The sequence below is a fragment of the Callorhinus ursinus genome, unplaced genomic scaffold, assembly GCF_003265705.2.
Source record: "Callorhinus ursinus isolate GAN/ISIS: 27379988/994484 unplaced genomic scaffold, GSC_fseal_2.0 scaffold25, whole genome shotgun sequence".
NCBI lineage: Eukaryota > Metazoa > Chordata > Mammalia > Carnivora > Otariidae > Callorhinus > Callorhinus ursinus.
In genome coordinates this window covers 32860366-32880585 of record NW_027397087.1, presented here as the reverse complement: position 1 = coordinate 32880585, position 20220 = coordinate 32860366, and the positions used below count along the sequence as shown (strand labels likewise).

Here is a 20220-nt window from a genome sequence, read left to right as displayed (position 1 = left end):
CATGTTTGGGAGGGAGGGAGAGCAAGTGACTTTTCCAAAGCCACAAAGTCCGAGAGTGACAAATCCAGAATTAGAATCTGCATCAACCCACTCCACGCCACCCCAACTTGGAAAGAATTCTATGCTCCTCTCCGTCCTACCCTCTGATCCCGCCCATTATTTAATTCCTAGCGTCAAGGGCCACAGAGGTGACATTTTAGGAAGCGACATCTTCCATCTGAAAAAGGAAAGCGCGTGGCGCAGTGTGGGAGGACATAATCCCCCCACCCCCGTCCCTGTCCCCAAGGACAAGGGAAATGCAGCCTCGCCTCCTCCCCGGGGGAGGGGGCATCTGGAGCAGGTGAGTCTTACCCAGGTCCCTACCCCCCCAACACCAGTATCCGCTGTTGCCCAGGCCAAGCTTCCCGCCCGGACGTCGCCGGCGACCCCAGCAACGCCCAGCCCCCACAGGGCCACACGCGTTGCGTGCGCAGGCCCGTGCCCCGCTCCAAGCCGCGGACGCCACCACCGTCGCGTCCCTCCATCCCCCGGCCCGGGGCGCCCCGCCTCCCCGGCTCCGTCCTTCCCTCCCCGCGTCCCTCCCCTTCCTCCCCGCCCGCGCCGGCCCCGCCCCCGGCCCTGCCCCCCCCCCCCCCCCCTGAGAGCTCTCCCCCCCCCGCCCGCCCCGGCCCGCCCCGTGCTCGGTGGCCGCTCTTGCCGTCCTTCCCGCCGCCGCCGGGCCAGCAGAGTGCTTCCCCAATTTGGAAAGTGGGGCCGAGGCGCCGGCCGCCGGCAGGGCAGCCATGGAGGTAGCGGCGCGGAGGCGACAGCATCCGGGAGCGGCGGGCGGCGCGGGCGCGCAGCCGGGCGCCTCCTTCCTGCAGGCCAGGTGGGCGCGCGCCGGCGCGGGGAGCGAGGCCGCGGCCCCCACGTGACGCGGGGCGGGCGGCGGGGGCCCGGCTGGAGGAGCCCGGGGTGGGCCGGGGGCTGCCGCCGGAGTCAGTCTCCCCTGCGCTGCCCTCGCTGCGCCCTGGCGCCTGGGCCCCGTCTCCACCGCCCTCTCTCTTCCTGGGGACGCCCCGGGCCCAGGCAGGCTCAGCAGCCCCCGGCGCCCCCCTCCCCTCCCGGGCCGGCTCGAGGACAGTCGCGCCTCTGGGGAGAACAGTCTAGGGGTCCAAGAAATTCGGGGTGGGGGCGGCGGGCCCCAGGACCCCGGCGCACACTCTGCCCCCAACGCACCTGCACGCCCCGGGCGCCACCTCCCAAGTTCTCGGGGTCCCTCCAAGCGGAATAGGACTTTGATTCTGGTGTCAATCGGGAGGCTCACTCCTTATCCCAAGAATGTGAGAATGGAAATTCAAGAGACAGCGAAGTGTATGGAAGCTCCCCTCCCGAGAAGGAATGAGGAAGGGCTTTTCTCGTTTGGCCGTTCCCTTCTCTCACTAGGGGAAGAAGTTACTGGTTTATGTAGTTGAGACCAGGAGGGGCAGAAGAAGCAGCACGGAAACCACCTTTTAGTCTTTCCCTCCATTCTGCTTTCATCCTGTTGTGCAGGCCAGAAACACTCCTTGCGCTGAGCAGGCATTCATTAAGTATCGTTGGTGTGCCCAGTGCTGTGGTGGGCACTGAAGGGGTGGGTGAGGTGAAGCCGGAAGGGGCTAAGAGGTTCATCTTGGAGAGCTTCGTGGAGGAAGTGGCACTTGAGCTGAGTCCAGAGTATTCAGTAGGTGACCCAGGGAGGAAGGGCTGTTCCAGTCGGGGGAGGAAGTGGTGGAAAGTTTGGGAAGAGTCAAGTGGTCAGTGGTGCTGGAGCTTTCTGGTGTACAGCTGCAAGAGGATGTGGACTGACAGGGAAGGGCCTTTCCTGGCAGCAGGGCTGGGACTAGAATGAAAGCCTAGCCTGCAAATTTTAAGGAAATTTAAGGAGACGCTCACTCTGGGGCACCCCTGTGTCGGGCCTGTGTGCCTCACTTGCCTCACCCTAGTTCCTGCCCTAAATGGCGGGTTAAAAATGTAGCCTTTTTCTGGTAAGCACGCGGGAGCCTTGGAAGGTTTTTGAGCACTAGTGTGCTCAGAGTCAATTTTAGGAAGTCTGTGGTATGATTTGGGATGAGGGGAGAAGTCTGAGAGACTTGGCTGAGGATAGCTCTTTCTCGTGCTACTGAGGGTCATCTCTGTTCTGGATCCCCTTCAAGCTGGGGGTCTTTGACTGCCCTGAACTGTAGCAGCCCAATTAGAACAATCTGTGGGTATCAGATATGATCCCACTTTATCTCATGTGTGGGGCTTCCATAAGCAGTATCTTAGTCTGTTTCTATTTTGTATATGTGGAAACATATACATACATATTTTGTACATGTACAAAAACATATTTCGTACATGAGGCCCAGAGAGATTATATCATTTGCTGGCAAGAACCAGGGTCTAAACCCAGGGCTTCTGTACTATTCCACTTGAGCTGCTGAGGAGCGGTGTTCCTCTTTACTCCTGGAGGAGCTCATTACCAGCCACAGTGCTCCCTGGGGATGGCACGAGGGCTGACTCACTTCCAGGGTATCCCTGCCACCCTTGTAGGGTACCTCTAGGACCATTTTCAGTATCATTGTAGCTTAAGACAGTGGGCAGAATCAACCTGTCCAGTTCCTAAGATGCTTGGATTTCTTCTCCTGCATCCGTGCTTAGCTTACACACCTCTGATGACGCAGTGTTCACCATCTTTCGAGGTATCCCATTCCAGCTTCTGCCTGCTCTGTTGATAGTTTTTGTATTGCTATCAAAGGAATACATGCCTATCGTTAAATAGCACAGAAGGGCTTAAGAGTAAAAAGCCGTGGTTCTCTGTTCCACCTTTCCCTGGCACCAGAGACAACCATAGTAGCTTCTTTTAGCTGTTTCTACTAGAATTAAATTCATATTTTAAAATAGTATTAACAAATACTATGTAACACTTTCCATGGATCAGAGCCCACTCTAAAGTTTTGCAGGTAATAATTCAACCACAACTCTTGAGATAGGATCTACTGTTATCACTCATTTTATAGATGAGAACATTGAGGCCCAAGAGAGTTTAAGTAACTGGCTCAAGATCTCGTTGGTGGCAAAGCTAGGATGTGAACCCAGGTGGTCTCCAAAGTCCATATTCTTAAAAGCTATACTCAACTGCCATTTCCTGATTTATCATTTTTGTAAAGATTTTATTTATTTCTTTATTTGACAGAGCACAAGCAGAGGGAGCAGCAGTGGGAGAGGGAGAAGCAGGCTCCCCGCTGAGCAGGGAGCTGGATGCGGTGACCTGAGCTGAAGGCAGACACTTAACTGACTGAACCGCGCAGGCACCCCTTGATTTATCATTTGTAGCTTCTAAGATAATATTTACTGACTTCCTGTTATGATTTGGCTCACTTATACCTCCCTCATCTTCACAAGATGGTTCTTTTCATCTATTCTCAGTTTTTAAACTGTTCTTAGTTTTTCTCTTTGTTACCTTTGTAGCCTTAGGGAATATCCACACAGCATTATTTCCTTTTTGGGGAACTATAGACAGTATCTCTTGATTCCTTTTTCAAAGGAGAATAATAGTCCCCTACCCTAACGTTTGGCTTTCCCTACCCTTTCCCCTAACTCCTGTCCTCTATAGTTTTACTTTCATGTTCTCAAGGTTAATGGTATTTACCTGCTGTTTTTAGGCCTAGTTGTCTTCCATGTTTTGTGTGTGCATGTATCCTAAAATTTGAAAATCAGTATACAATGTTTTTATTAGTTAAGCCATGTAAACATTCCCTACAGAGCCAAGGAATGTTTAACAGTACCATATGCTCTCTTATATTGTGTTTGTTTTTCCTGGGGTTTCTAATTGCCTTTCTTTTTGCCTCTTATTTGCCTTCATTTTCTCATTTTTTGTTCAAGCTTTCCATCATGTCAGGTATTTTACCATTCTTTATATAGAACCAAAATTAATCCTGCTATAGTTCCCATTTATGGGTCCCTGCTTGACTCCACAAACATGGCTGAGTCCTTCCTTTTCTGCCAGGCAATGCTGCAGATGCTGACTACTTTGAATATTTCAGCTTTATGTTATGTGTTCCCCACCTGTCATGGTATCAGTTCCCCCATATGGTAGACTTGGAAAGCTGTGGAGGAGAGAAAAGGCCGTCCTTGTCTTGGGTTACCTGCCGCTCACTGATGTTCTCAGCGTAGTTTCTGATGACTGAGATCTAGAGCTGGCACAGGGTGGGGGCTCAGTGTGTGAAGTCTGTGGAGTCAGGAACTTGGGACAGGCTTGAGGTTGCTCATCCTCAGGACGAGGACTAGGGGAGAGGATCCCTTCGCCCTCCATAATCTGCCTCCTGTGGTCATAGTCCCAACAGAAGAAAACCAGTCAGATGCTAACCGATCTTGATTTCCAAGTTGAGTGCCCTGTATCTGCCCTTTTTTTCCCTGCCTGCTAAGCCAGGCTGGACTACTGATGGGGATCTCCACTAACTGAGATGCCCTCTTGGGTAGAAGGAGGAAATAATTACTGAGCGCCTAGTGTATGCTAGATAACCCCAGCTTCCAGAGGCCCATACCTAAGTAATAACCCCAGACTTTCAAAATACGTTTCTCTTCTGTAGCAAACATCCTACTCCTTGCCCAGTTTGGAGGTTTCCAGAATAAAACATTGAGGGTTGTTAGCCTCTTTCTCCCACCAAGTTCTTCAGGCCTGGAGGTTCTCGCCACCTGCTTTTTGAGGCCTTGACTCATAGTCACTAAGGGGAAGGGCAGGTGGGCCCTCTAAGCCAGTCCCTCATCTCAGACCCATGTCAAAGCAGTCCTCCCAGCGAGTTTCTGATCATCTGCCCAGTCTGAAGCCGAGCCATTCCCTCACTTCTCTTCCTCTCTACTGATAAGCCAGAGCATTCAACTCCATGCAGCGCCTTCCTTCCTTCCACTCCAGGCCTTTGATCCCACTCTCCTGCTTTTCTGCCTACTTAGATCCACTCATCCATGCTTTCAGGCTCTCTTCCTTCATGCAGGCTTTGCATACGGCCCCAGGCCTTACTGAGCCTTCTTTGTCTTGATCTCTTCATATGGCACGTAGTTTATTATAATAGAAACAGAAGAGGAGACTATTTAGAGCACAGTTCTTGAGTTTATATAGACACAGGTTTGAATTTATGCTGTTCAGGACTCCTGGGTTGCAAGTGACATAAAGCCAGTGTGAACTATAGCGCCCTTAGCAAAAAGGAATGTATTGGCTCATGTGGCCAAACCGTTACCTGGGGGCTGCATAGAACTCTCTGGGCTTTGCCTCTTCCTTTTTCCTGGTCTTCTCTGCAGGGTTGCTTCATTCTCGCCTGGCTGTCCTTTGAGGCTGGCACCTTGGCCACAGGCAGCCCTGGACTTGCATCCTTAGCACCCCAGCGCCAGAAAGGAAGGCACTCTTTCCACCAACTCTGATTGGAAAAGTCCCACTGGGCTGGCTTAGGTTACAGGCCCTCCCTGTGGCCAAGGAAACATCATCTCTTACTAGAAGAAGCATGGAGTGGGAAATAGGCTGCCAAAAAGAGTAGTTGCTGTAGCGCCTTACTGCGCGGGTGCTCTTGGCTAAGCACTCAGCCCCTGTAAGCCTCAGTAGCCTCATCTGTCACACAAGAGGGGAACAACCTCCTGGTATTGCTCATTCAGTGAGATGGTGCAGGTGAAGCTCCGAGCACAGCACACACTCAGCACTCAATAAGTTGGGGGGGTGGGCACTGAGTAAAGGGACAAGAAGACTTAGTTGACCCAAGAAAGGCCAACCCCACCTGTCATGCCTGCCATCAGAGGATGGTGAGACGCCCCCTCCCTCACCCCAGGAGCTTGCCCCTCTGCCTCTGGGCTGCTCTGCGAGCCTACTGTGGGCCATTCTTTGATTGGCTGAAAAGGATCCCCAAAAGTTACAGAAGCAATAGTCGCACTGAGAAGACCTTCATGTTGCCTCTGATATTTGCCAGTAAAACGAATGAGTAACTAGTAATTGAGATGGTTTTAAATCAGCCAGTTAATTGCTAAGCATGAGCTGAGAACTCTGGGTAACATGGGCCATTCACACAGCTCTGCTCTTGGCCCAAATAGAGCAATAAAACTCACACCTCAGTCATCTTGGGAAGTAGCAGGCTGCTTGTCACTGGAGGCATGCAAATAGTGTCAGGGACATTGTAAAGAGGATTTGGACTCTGATGTGGGTGAGTTGAGAGAACCTTAAAAGTCACTCATCTTCTTGAGGGGCTAGATACAAGCAAAACTGCAGGCCCATGATGTCATGGCTAGACTGGGAGTTAGAGATGAAGTACCCCTGTAGTGGGGCTGGTGGGGTTTTGGGAAAACTCATCAGGGAAGCCTTCCTGGAGGAAGTGGTGTATGCACTGGCCCTTGAACTTCAGCTTATCTGTGAAAAGCAGATGGCTAACTGCTTTGCAGGAGGGACAGGCATCCAAAGATGTGTTGTCAGATGGCGTTCCACTTCTTGCCGTGTCTCTTGGATCAGCTTGTCCCCTGCTGGCTCGTTGCACTGTGGGTTAGTGAGAAGAGTGACTCCTTCAGCCCCGTTCTTAACTTCCTCCTAGTTCAGGAACTGAGGGAAAGGGCCTGTTGATCCCAGTCTGCGGTCTATAAGGTAGATCTCATAAGGTAGATCTCACTAGAGGGTTCTAATGGGTCCAGCTCAGGTCCCATGCCCATCTGGTGGCCCAATCACTGTGGATGTGAGGATGGTAGAGAGGTTAAAAATATAAGCTGTGGTGGGGCGCCTGGGTGGCTCAGTTGGTTAGGCGACTGCCTTCGGCTCAGGTCATGATCCTGGAGTCCCAGGATCGAGTCCCGCATCAGGCTCCCTGCTCGGCAGGGAGTCTGCTTCTCCCTCTGACCCTATCCCCTCTGATGTGCTCTCTCTTTCTCTCTCTCTCAAATAAATAAATAAAATCTTTAAAAAAAATATATAAGCTGTGGAGCCTCATCATTTAGGCTCACATATTTGGCTGTATAAAATGGGGATAATATTCCAACCTCAAAGGATTTCTGTGCGGATTAAATGAGAGAATGCATGCAAGCAGCTATAATGTGCCTGGACTATAGTAAGTGTTCAATAAATGTTCACTGCTGTCATCTGTCATCATGATTCACATTTTCCAGCCACATTGCATCCTCTGCCCCATTTCATTTCCCCGTCATTCTATAGGTGAGAATGCCCAGTTTGGCAGTTTCCTTCCTGAACCACAGAGAAGCTAAGCTAACAATAGGGCAGCTGGAATCAATTCCCAGGACACGTTCCCCTTGGCCTCAGAGCCAGTATTTCCAGCAAAATTCCTAGAAATTAATCCTCCTGCCTTCAACTCCCCCTCTCTGTGGCTCATCTCGGGAAGATTCTCATGGGAGGAGAGAAGAGCTGACCCCTGTTGTCCGGTTCCTTTCCAGGCACAGCACCGCCAAGGCTGATGAAGCTGCAAGCACAGCTCCCTTTCACCTTGACCTCTGGTTCTACTTCACCCTGCAGAACTGGGTTCTAGACTTTGGCCGCCCCATTGCCATGGTGAGTGTGAAGCCGTGGACAGAGAAGGGATCATGACCTGAGCCGAAGGCAGACACTTAACAACTGAGCCATCCAGGCGCCCCAAGATTGATTTATTTTAGAGAGAGAGTGTGTGCGCACACGTGAGTGGGGGAGGGGCAGAGGGAGAGGGAGAGAGAGAATCTTAAGTAGACTCCATGCTGAGTGCAGAGCCTGACTCGGGGCTGATTTCAGGACCCTGAGATCATGACCTGAAATCAAGAGTCAGACACTCAACGGACTGAGCCACCCAGGCGCCCCTCAATGCACTTTTATTGAAGGAACAATGATAATAATAATAACAATGGGAAAGTAGAAATAGTGGTTAATGTACATTGAGTACTCTGTTCTAAACCCTTTATGTGTTTAAACTTACTGAATCCTCACCTCAACACTCTTACTAATCTCGATTTTATAGATGGGAAGACTCATGGATAGACAGGGCAAGTCACTGACTCAGGGTCACCCAAGTAGCAAGTGGAAGAGCCAGCATCTACACGCAAGCGTCTGGCCCCAGAGCCTACCCCTTTCCTGTCATGTATATCTCCAGAACCCTAATATGTTCATCCCTCCCGACCCAGGAAGACCCCTTTGAGAATCTGCCCTGAAGATGTAATCAGCAAGAGGACGACAAAGGTTGTCTATACGCAAAGGTGTTCCTTGCAGTGTTGCTTACCTTGGATGTGATTTCAGTGTCCAGCAGTAGGCGCTGGGTAAATCAGCTTTCTGTATCCGGTATAGAAAACATCTGGCCATTAAACAGGAATTCTGGATACTCTAGAGCAGCGGGGGTCGTTCGAGGAGAGAAAAGGGGTGTACATGCTGCCTGATGGCAAGTCAGGGACGATCTCAACATCTTGTACACATGGGTCAGAGACTCAAAGGGGATACGAAAAGCTGGGGCACCTGGGTGGCTCAGTCGGTTAGGCAGCTGACTCTTGATTTCGGCTCAGGATAGGATCTCAGGGTCCTAGGATTGAGCCCCGCATCAGGCTCTGCACTCAGTGCAGAGTCTGCTTGGGATTCTCTCCCTCCCCCCCACTCATTCTTGCGCGCGCTCTCTCTCTCTTTCAAATAATGTTTATTATTTTTTTAAGATTTTATTTATTTATTTGACAGAGACACGGTGAGAGAGGGAACACAAGCAGGGGGAGGGGGAGAGGGAGAAGCAGGCTCCCCGCTGAGCAAGGAGCCCGATGTGGGGCTCAATCCCAGGACCCCGGGATCATGACCTGAGCCGAAAGCAGACGCTTCACGACTGAGCCATCCAGGCACCCCAGTAAATACATCTTTAGCAAAAAAAAAGCTATTCTGGTGGCACTTTTGGGGCGGATTTGGGGTGGATGCTGTTTCTCCTTTCTGCAGACTCTCTGTAAGGCTTACATGTTGTTTAAGTGTGGGAGAAAGAAAAGAGACTGAGCCAGGAGTCAGGGCACCTGGTCAGGTTTGTGGGTGGCTTTAGGCAAGTCACTGTCTGCTGGGCTCTGGTTCTCTCATCCATAAGAAGGCTGGTTGGCCTGGCTGCTCTGAGCCCCCTTCCTGCATGAAGGTCACACAGACTGGGGGCCAAAGGAGCTGCCCATCACACTGATGCTATGGAGAGGGGGAAATGAGGCCCGGAGCAGGCTCATGGCTGTCCTCTGCCCTCACTCCTTGGGACTCAGCCACAGCTGTCCGTGGTGGTCTCCCGCAGGGCAAATCACTTCCCCAGCCTGCCCAGCAACCTAGGTGGGCTTGTTAGGAGAGTATACATTTGAAAAGCTCCTATATACACTGGAGCTTTTGAAATGTAGGCATGACATTCTCGAATCTGTAGTAATGAAAACCAAACTCGTACAAGTTATAAAAGTAATATGTAGTAGTTGTAAGAAGTCAACTAATGCCTAGGTATATGCAGAAGTGTTCAATTCTCCCTTTCCAGTCCCACCCCTGATGGTTTGGGGCACAGCCACCCACTCCTTTCTCTGCTCCTGCAAACATATTCTATATTCTCTTTCCTTTTCCAGCTGAAATGAGATCTCACTTTATGCCTTATCCTACAACTTGCTTGCTTTACCTTAGGATTTACAATGGCTGTCTTTCCATCTCAGTACCTATAAGGTGTCATTTCTGATAATGGCTACTTCACCTGCTATAGTAAAGATGCGCTATAATGTATTCAGCTCATCTAGTTAGTTGAAGAGTCAGCCTGTTTCTGGTATTTTGCTATCACAAAGAGTATTTCAGCCATTGTATGTATCTCTTTTAAAGAAATTTTAGTTGACATACGGTGTTATATTAGCCTCAGTGTACAACATAGTGATTTGACAGTTTTACGTTATCCGTGCTCCGCCCATGACTTATTTATTTGGTAACTGGAAGTTTGGGCCTCCTAATCCCCTTCACCTATTTTGCCCATCCCCCAACTTCCTCCCCTCTGGCAATCACCAATTCTCTGTATTTATGATTCTACTTCTGTGTTTGTTTGTTCATTGTTTTGTTTTTTTTTTAATTCCACATGTTTAGTGAAATCATATGGCTTTTATCTTTCTCTGAGTTACATCACTTAGCATAATACCCTCTAGGTCCATCCATATTGTTGCAAATGGGAAGATTCTTTTTGTGGCTGAGTAATGTGTTGGCGAGGATGTGGTGAAAAGGTAACCCTCATGTGCTATTGGTAGAAATGTAAATTGGTGCAGCCACTGTGGAAAACAGTTTGGAGTTTCCTAAAAAAAAAAAATTAAAAATAGAAATACCATACAATCCAGTAATTCCACTACTGGGTATTTACCCAAAGAAAATGAAAACACCAATTTGAAAAGAGGTATGCCCCACTATGTTCACTGCAGCATTATTTACAATAGCCAAATGATGGAAGCACCCTAAGTGTCCATCAATAAATGAATGGATAAAGAAGATGTGGTGTAGATATCCAACATATATATCTGGATATGGGTGAAGATACAGAGGTACACACCGAGTAAGAGAGAAAGAGAGGAACAGAGGCCTGTATCCTGGGAGTTTTTATATGTGTGGTTAGTTTTAGCCAATGTGGTATTTCTGAATTAAAAGAGATAAACATTTACAATTTCATTTGAAATTTGTGGTCATTGCCTGTGTTCTCAGTCAACAGATCCCGGAAGTACAGTTTGGGGGGTCATAACTTGTTTTGACTTTGCACGGGGGTTTTCACACTGACCCTGATAAGGCCAGGACCCACTGGGGTAGACCAATAAGAGAGGGCTTGCCAGGCAGAGGAACTGCCCCTGGCCTGCCTCTTCTCTCAGGGAAGGTAAGAAAGAAAGAACTGAAACTACTTTGTAGAACTCACTTATTTTCTCCTTTGTTTCCTAATGTGTACTTTTGACCTGATTTGGAAGCAGTCCATCTGTTCCGTGCATAGAGCATGGGGCCTAGTGGTCAGGAGATCTTTCCAACATCATAGGACCTGAAGCATCAGACCCCTAAGGGCCCAAGTCGACCACCTGGGTCACATCTCTTGTGTTGCAGAGGGGGAAACCAAGGGTCACCACGAAGTCCCAAAGCAGCCTCCAGCTCCCAGACCAGTACCCAGGGACATTTATTTAGTACCCACTGGGAGCTGGGCACAGAGTCAGGCCCTGGATTTGCATCTACTAGTATGCCTGGGGACAAGTCCACTTACCTTCTTTGGGACTCAGTTTCTCTGCTGGGTACCCCAGGGCTGCCAAGACGATCCCCAGAGATCACAGAAAGAGTTAAGTGTATGTGGAAGAGGTGGGGGCTGACTGCCGAGGGCCTTGTGGGGCTCTGCCCACGTGAACACCGTTCCTCCCTTTGCTCCCCAGCTGGTGTTCCCTCTCGAATGGTTTCCACTCAACAAGCCCAGCGTGGGGGACTACTTCCACATGGCCTACAACGTCATCACGCCCTTCCTCCTGCTCAAGGTACAGTCCCGGGCTCCCTGCGCCACCTTCCCACTCTCATCCCCTCCTCCTCCGGCAAGAAGCTGGTGCTGAGCCCTGGGAGTCATGGAAGCAGGTGGAAGCAGGCCTACCCTGCCTCAGCCTGGGGGGTGAAGGCTGTGATGGAGGGACATATCAAAGGCCTGCCCAGGAGGGATGGAGAAACCCTCCCCAAGGATGGGTGTCTGATTTGGGTGTCAGCCTTGTGTGGCAGGGGATGATGTGGGAGAGGTGGTCAAGCAAAAGGACCTGAAGACAGGCTCGTGCTTGTGAAACTACAGTACATTTGGGAAGGCTGAGGCATAAGGAGTGAGTGGGTTGGTTTCCTGGGGAGAAGTCAGGGACCAGTTGGGAAGGCAATGAGGGTCCAGGTGGCAGTAACAGAGGTGACCTCTACTCTGGCCTGGGGATCTGGGATTTGGAGATGTCACTGGGAGCACAGAGCTATCCGGGACTGCCAGCTTTGCACGTCCAAATAAGGGCTCTTAAAACAACTAACGCCATCTACCATCCCCATCATTTTGTTTCTAGAAAGATGTTTCTAATCACCAAAAGAAGCAGGGTATAAAATTAGAATTCAGAGGAGTCCTAAGTTAAATAGTTTGGTTTCCAAAGCATCCTCCCCACCCCCACCCCCACTTCCCTGACATTTTCTTCGTGATTACCATGCACCAGTGGCTCAGAAATCAGAGGGTCCCGCTGCTGCTGAGCCAGCCCAGCCACCCAGAGACACAGCTGGGGGAGGGAGAGGGCCAGGCCTGGAGCCTGCATGCCTGTGCTGAAGGCCTGCCTGTCACTGCCAGCACAGGATTGGTATGCGACCTTGGGCAATCAGCTAGTTCCTCTGAGTCTACTTCCTCTCTGAGGAAAGGGGGTGCTGTTTCCCAGCTCCTGCTGGCTTCACGGGGATCCTATGAGACTCTGGAGGCTGGCTTAGCCTGCTAAAGTGACCCAATTTCCGAGTGACTTTTCATCCAGTGGCATCCATCAGATGCCAGGCAGGGGCGGAGAGACCAGGGGGTGTCTCATGTTGTGGTGGAGGCTGAGTCATGCTGTCCGGCGTCCCTCTGACCCCAGCTCATTGAGCGGTCCCCTCGAACCCTGCCGCGCTCCATGATCTACATCAGCATCATCACCTTCATCATGGGCGCCAGCATCCACCTGGTGGGCGACTCCGTGAACCACCGTTTGCTCTTCAGTGGCTACCAGCACCACCTGTCTGTCCGGGAGAATCCCATTATCAAGAATCTCAAGCCAGAGACGCTGGTGAGGCCACCTCCCCCACTGCATGTAAAGCCTTTGGGCACAGTCTGTCCTGGAGGCTAAAGAGATCACCCCCACCCGTCACTGTGCCTGACCTGCTAAAGGCGTTCTGCTAGGTGAGAGCACTGTACACGCCGAGCTAGGATGCTGGTGACACTTTAGGAAGTGGCACTTTGGCTCCCACCTGGGCCCCCTGCAGTGGAGGGCAAGACCGAGGGTGGGGAAGGAGGGCTGCTGGGGGCAGGCCCGGGCCTGGGGAAGGGTGGGCTGCGTGGGCCCCCGCAGCCTGCCCCACCCTCCCACCGCCATGCACCTGCCGCTCTCACCTGCCATGCCCCTGTCCTCAGATCGACTCCTTCGAGCTGCTCTACTACTACGACGAGTACCTGGGCCACTCCATGTGGTGAGTGTTGGGGCCAGGCTCAGCCAGGAGGGCAGCGCCAGGCGGGCTGCCCTCCCCAGGGACCCCGGGCCCGGCCTCGCGGACACTGGACGAGCCTCTGGGTGTGGGGCGCGGGGGCCCTCCGGGTCTCAGCGCGGCAGTGCCCGCGGCGGCCACTAGAGGGCAGCGAGCGGCTGTCCCTCCCCGGGCCTGCCGGAGCCTGGGGGGAGGGGTCAAGTCCCGCCCTCTCGACGCGCTGGGGTGAGCGTAGGCGCCGAGTGGGGACGCCCACCGAGGCAGAAGCGGTCTTTGGGAGTGGAGGTCTGGACGAAGCCGAAGAGGGCCAGCTGGACCTGAGGGGGGAGGAGCTGTCTGTCCCACTCCTCGAACTCCGGGAAGGGCCCCCTTTCACCCCAAAGGCGGCGGAAACCTCCCAGCTGTGCGCAGCCGCGGGAGAGCCGGGGGCCCAGCTGCCGGCAGCTGTCTGTTCCGCCCCCCACCTTACAGGAGGAGCTGGGGCCAGTGAGAGGGGTTGGGGGGGGGGGGGGGGTTAGGGCCACCAGCAAGCCCTGCACCCTGTGGCCTCAGCCCTGAGTGAGGTGGCCGGCTCCTGGCACACCAGGCCGACACTCGTGTTTCCAGGGTCCATTTAGAACAGGCAGAGTTGGTCCTCTTGGCTGTGAGTCCAGGGGCCCTGGACAGGCCTTTGCCAGAGACCCTTCCTAGGGAAGTTTGGGAAGGGAGGAACGGGGCAGGGAGGCCGGGGGGGAGACAGGGTAGCTGAGAGAAGGGGCTGTGGGAGAGGCAGCCTGTGTGGAGAGGAGAGAGGCTGGTACTTTTGGGTGAGATGCTATGTGTGGGGAAGGGGTGAGGCTGTGGGTTAGGTATGGGGGAGGGGGCTTCACAAAGCCCCTTGGAGGACCCCAGCAGGTATGGTTCTCTCTTTCTCTTTTTTTTTTCACCTGGACCTGGAGGCTCTCCCCCCTTGGCCCTGCTGGGTACACCTGTTCCAAGTTGGGGGGCGCTGCTGGTGTGTGGGGTGCCAGGGTGAGACAGAGGCACCCCCTACACACACCCACGCGGAGTGAGGTGGCCTTTGGGCCTCTGATTTGCATGTGCCAGGGAACAGGCCTCCTCTTCCTGCCTCCTTCCTTTCCCACCCTGGATCCCCAGCCCTGGCCCAAACCGGGTGTTTTGTAAACCATAAAGCGACCTGCACGGGATGGTGCAAGGGGGCAGCCCAAGGAGGGGGAGGGCCGGGTGGAGGGGTGATGGGGCGGCTGGGCAGGTCTCTGAGGCCCTGGCCTCCCTGTTGCAGGTACATCCCCTTCTTCCTCATCCTCTTCATGTACTTCAGCGGTTGTTTCACTCCCATCAAAGCCGAGAGTTCGATGCCAGGGGTGGCCCTGCTCCTGGTGATGCCCAGTGGCCTATACTATTGGTGAGTGGACCTCAGACCTGGGGGAGGGGTGGGTGGGGACACTTAGTGAGCCAGGCGGTAAAAATGTGCTCTTGACCACAGTCCTGCTCTGGGCTCCTGCTTCCTCCTCTTGTCTAGTGGGGACGGTGACAGTGCTTTGTGGTAGCATCTCTGTTACCAGGAAGCCAGGCCTAAGTGCCCCTCTCCATTCTCAGGCTCCTCTACCCTACCTCCCGGAACCCCAGTGCCATAGAATCTACCTGTAATATCGAGTGCATAGAGCCCTGTGGGCCTCAGTTTCCTCCTTTGTGAAATTGGGACAGCCCCTGCTTGTCTCCCTCTCAGGAGATAGTGAGGATCTAGAAGGAGGGAAAGAGGCTTCATAAACTATAAAGCACTATGAAGGTGACAGGGACAGATAAGGGGGAAGTTTCTTGCCTGGTTTCTCTTTTTCCAGAGCTCTCCTCCCATTTCAGAGGACTCAGGCCTCCACCAGGCCCCTACCTCTGCTCTGTCCCTTCTGCCCCGGGGACAGGCTCCCCCTGAGCATTGGTGGGCGTCATAGGAAGGACTGGACCCTTCTCTGATGGAAAGCTTGCCTCAGAATGAAAAGGGCCTTTCCTAGGGCCAGGTCCCTAGGAGCCACCCCTGGGTCCCTCCCCGGCCAGGCGGAGAGGGTCGACCAGGGCCAATCTGTATGCCCCCTGAGGGCAGGATGAAAAAGAATGAGTGGCAACCACAGCAAGAAGGAAAGTGGTTCGACATGCAGAGGGCTTCCTGCCTGGTTCTCCCCGCCAGCGTGTTAGTGTAGAGATGGCCACGGTAGGAACAGTAACCATTTTGGTTGAGCAACATGCTTTTCCAAGTAAGAGATGTACACAGCTCTTGTCGGTCTCTTACATCTCGGGAGATAGGGCTGCTTATGCCCCTTTCTAAGTAAGAACGCAGAAGCTCCAGGATGTCAAGGTCCCACAGCCACTGAGTTGCAAAGCTGTCATTCCTTGAGTGGAATGGGTCAGCATCGTGTTTCTCTCTAGAGGCAGGGGAATGGACCAGACAACCTCCCAGAAGCCCTCCAACAAATACTACCAATTCCTGGCCATGTGCTAGGTACTGCCTTAGAAGCTGCAGAGAACCCTGGGAGATCTGAGCCTGTCCCAGCCCTCGAGGAGACAGTAATGACAACCCTATGAATTGCAGCTGCATTCCCAAACTCAAATGCCTATAGGAACCAAGCTGGTAGCAGAAGGGCATCAAGTGGGCCTCGAGTAAGGCAATAGGGAATGGCGGGGACTGTGGCAAACAGCAGAACCATGCTCTTTCCAGAGGGGCAGCCATTTTCTCCTCGAATCAGTTTCGTGCGGGTATAGGGGCCTGATATGACCAAAGAAACCAGAAATCCACATGTTCTGCTAATCTGCTATTTAAACGTTGGTAACAAACTCAACATCTTTAAAAATAGCAACTCTGCAAGCCAAATCGGTCTGCTGCCTGTGGGCCGTGGCTCGGAGTAGGACGGTTCCCTGCTCCTCCCGTGAGATGTGCTGCTCTGGCCGACCCGGGGGCAGCCTGGTATGGGGGTCCAGGGAGGGATGCCGGGCCGGGTAGAGCCCCTGACCGCCCCCCCTCCCCCCGCCGGCCTCCTCAGGTACCTGGTCACCGAGGGCCAGATCTTCATCCTCTTCACCTTCACCTTCTTCGCCATGTTGGCCCTTGTCCTGCACCAGAAGCGCAAGCACCTCTTCCTGGACAGCAACGGCCTCTTCCTCTTCTGCTCCTTCGCCCTCACCCTCCTGCTTGTGGCGCTGTGGGTTGGCTGGCTGTGGGATGACGCGGTGCTCAGGAAGAAGTACCCGGGTGTCATCTACGTCCCTGAGCCCTGGGCCTTCTACACCCTGCACGTCAGCGGCCGACGCTGAGCCCCTGGCACCAGGCGCCGGCGCCCTGCCTGGCGGGACACGGGCCGCGGAGGGTGGCCGAGCGGGGACGTGCGTGCGTGCGTGCGTGCGTGCGCGGACGCGTGCGTCCCTCCGGTGTGCGCTGTCGCAGCCGCGGCGGGAGGGGCACGCACTGAGCGCCTGGCCCGGGGTGTGCGCGCGCAGAGAGCGTCGGCGCAAGGCTCGATTGTGTGGAGCAAGTTTCTCTTCGGTTTGGATCTTGTCAGGGTGGGATATAGTCGGCGGCCGTGTGTGCCCGGGCCGAGGTGTGGGCCCCGCCTTCCCATGCACCTGACTGGCGTCGGGCCCTCTCACTCACCGCTCAGGGCCGCTCTCCTCCTGCGGTGGCTTCTGGTAGCCATGCTGGGTCGGCCTGGCGGGTGGGGCAGCAGTGGTGAGGGGACTGGGCATGTCACCCGCCACCTGGCTCACCCCTCAGACCTGCCCTGACCCTGAAGGCCAGATTACAAAGGTTCAGTTAACTTTCTGGGTATTGTTGAGCAAAGCACATCCCTCCTCTGGGCCTCATTTGCACTAGCTGGGACGAGGGCCCAAAGTGTGTCAGTGGGCTGGTTGTTGGGGCAGCCCTGGATTGGACGGCTCGTTCTCTCCTGTCGCTGCCCTCTGCTACCCCGGGAAGGGTGTGTGCGCCGCAGATCCTCCCCCAAACTCAGGTCACACGGAGGGTTGCGCCGCCAGACTCCCCTGAGCACCATTTCCCTCTGCCAGAAGCTGTCTCCCTGCTTCCTCCCAGAACTGTGGCACCCCTTCCTGGCAGCCTGACCAGGATGTCTGAGCTGCAGCTGAAGGCTGTGTTCTCAAACACTCGTGGTATTCCTTGAGCCCCGTTATAGGGTCAGGGGGCATTTGGGGGATGTTGGGAGGGGGGCAGATCTGGAGGCTCTCCCCCATAGGCCTTGTCTCAGCCTGAATCTCATGCTTTCTGCTCATGGCCCTGCTCCCAGAAAAGGGAGGCTTCATTCCCAGCAGGACACCCCGGGCCCGCCTTCCCCCAGGCCTTGGGGCCAGGTCTGCCCACACAGCTGCCGGCACCAGTCTCATTTTCCAGCCAGCACTGGCTTGGCGAGCTTGTGGGTCTCAGGGGGCCTGCCCTACCTTCCCCGGGCCCTACCCCCTCTCCTGTGTTCTCAGGGAGCCCTGTGCCTCAGATGTTCCTTTCATGTTGGGGTCCCTCTGCAGCCCCCTTAGAGGCCCCCCAGCCCCGGGTTCCATGGGCGGAGAGAGGTGTGAATAAAGACCAGTGTGGAGCCCAGCCTGGCTGGTGGCTGCTGCTTTCTCTGGGTGTGAATTTGGGCGGCAGGAGGGAGATCCCTGGGGCCGGAGAGACAGTGGCTGGTCTGTGGCCGGTCAGGGGCTGAGAGCAGGCCCTGCTACTGTCCGTTGGCCTTCCGTGCCACCCTGTGGGATGCTGGGGGTGGGGGGCAAGAAGGGCCTCCTCCCAGTCAGTTCTAGCTCTCTTGTGAGGAGTCTGGGGGGGCCTGGGGGGGCGGGGAGCCAGGATAGGGCATCTCCAGGCCTGCCTCTCCCGAAATGGCCCCTCAGGCCTCCCTACTCTGCTGCGAGCCCACTCCAGAGGCTGAAACAGAGAAGGTACCCTTTGGGGGAAGGTGGGGAGGCTGGTTTGTTGGAGGTTGGCCCCAAGCCTTGGGCAAGTCGCTTACTCCCTCGGGGTCTCAGACTCACCACACAGCCCCCAGGACTTACTGGGGCTCCTGTTAGCAGACAGCACTGGACAGGAGATGCTCGACGCCACATCGTCATAGGCTATGCCCCCACCTGCCCAGCAACCTCACTGGATTCCTTCCTCACCTTGAGGACACTGGTCCTTCCCACTCTGTCTCTGGCCTCTTCTCCACAGCAAGACTTGCTGGGTGTCTTATGAGCAGGCACAGGCCTGGTCATGTGGGGCCTGGAGCTTACACAACTTGGGGGGGGGGGTCCTTGATAAGAAAACAGAAAAAAAAAGTGAATAAAAAATTAGGTATGAGGGGCACCTGGGTGGCTCAGTCAGTTAAGTTTCTGACTTGGTTTTGGCTCAGGGCACCATCTCAGGGTCATGAAATCGAGCCCCGCATTGGGCTCTGTACTTAGCTGAGAGTCTGCTTCAGATTCTCTCTCCCTCCGCCTCCTCCCTGCTCCAGTGCATGTGCACTCTCTCTCTGTCTAAAGTAAATAAATAAATCTTTAAAAAATTAGTTATGAAGGGCACCAGGGTGGCTCAGTTGGTTAAGCGACTGCCTTCAGCTCAGGTCATGATCCTGGAGTCCCTGGATCGAGTCCCGCATCGGGCTCCCTGCTCAGCAGGGAGTCTGCTTCGCCCTCTGACCCTCCCCCCTCTCCTGTGCTCTCTCTCAAATAAATAAATAAAATGTAAAAAAAAAAAAATTAGGTATGAAAGTGAATGTTTAGAATGGAAAGAAATTACAGCAAATTATTAGAGTCTTGGAGATTTCTTGTCCCTCTTGACCGAGATCTCTTTGGGCAGTTTACTGGAAACGTTTCCCTAGAAATACTTCTTAATTGCGACCTGGCTTCCCACTCCATCTGGCTCCCCTGGAGGCCAGTGGTTCTCAAAGTGTGGCGCTGACTGGCAGCATCAGGACGGCATTAGAAAATACAAATTCTTGCCCCATTCTAACTGCTGAGTCAGAACCTGGTGGTAGGGGCCCTTCCGGTGAACAAAGTCTTGGCCCCCAGGTGGCGTCGGAGGGGGTTTCTGTTTTTCATGTTGAGTTGAAGTGTAGCATTACACACGACCCCTGTACTGTCCGGGAAGTATACAGCTTGATGGATTTTCATAGCAACCCCTCATGGAGCCACCCCTGCCCGAGCAGGTCTTTTTGATCATGCACTGACTGACCTAGACCCAAGAAAATGTCTTGTCTCCCCCATAAGCCCCTTCCCAAGCACGGGGCAATCCCGAGCCAGTGCTCTGGCCTGGCCCCTGCAGGCCTCCCCACAAGCCTCAGCTCTGCGCCCCGCGACCCGCCGGGCCTCCAAGGCCCCACATGACTTCGCCTCACTTCTCCCCACAAGGCTGTTAGCAGAAGCTCCCTCCTCTCCTGCCTCCTGCATCCCGCCCATCTTTCCTCTTCTCAGCCCCAACAGAGAGGAGTCAAATCCTCCAGCTGAAATTCTCTGGGTCTAGAAACAGATGTGAAGAGGTGACTCAGGAGACATCATCTGGGGGAAGAGAGAATCTTCCATGTGGACGCGGTCAAGAAGGAGGGAGGGAGAGCAGACCAAGGGCAGGCCCCCTGTCCACGCCATGCACGTTAGCAAGAGGTCCCCCTTCCTGCAGGTACGTGCAGCCCCTCACCAGGACCCACGCGTCCCCGGGGCTGGGGGCCCTTGTGCCGAGCACGGCCTGTTGGGCCCTCCATGCCAGTGCTAACAAGGCGGAGGGTGCCCCGGAGTTGGAGCCCTGCAGACTGGGAGCCAGCAGCTGGGGAGGAGAGGAAGGGTGAGACCCAGCTGTGCCCAGCGCAGCGTCCCTAGGGAACCACCCCACTTCTAGGGCGAGGAGATGGGGACAGGCTGATGGGGGTGGGGGGGGAGTTCCGGGGGGGCAGAAGAGGGAAATGAAGAAGAGGAGCCTTCCTGGCTGGGGAAAGTCACCTAAGAGGCCTCCCTGTGAGCCCCTCCCCGGGGTAGCTGGTGGTGGGGCCTGAGACCCCACTGCAGGCACCACCCCACCCCTACCCTCAGGGTCCCCGGAAGGAAGG

At 54.3% G+C, this 20220-nt stretch overlaps 1 protein-coding gene across 1 annotated transcript; it reads left to right on the top strand.

Annotated features, from left to right (window-relative positions):
- Positions 1-643: 643 nt before the first annotated feature.
- Positions 644-18690, top strand: CLN6 (CLN6 transmembrane ER protein). Its single transcript, XM_025883951.2, has 7 exons — positions 644-868; positions 7414-7528; positions 11356-11454; positions 12550-12738; positions 13083-13138; positions 14436-14558; positions 16186-18690. The coding sequence occupies exons 1-7, from the start codon at positions 783-785 to the stop codon at positions 16454-16456; spliced, it is 939 nt and encodes a 312-aa protein (XP_025739736.1). The 5' UTR covers positions 644-782; the 3' UTR covers positions 16457-18690.
- Positions 18691-20220: the final 1530 nt, after the last annotated feature.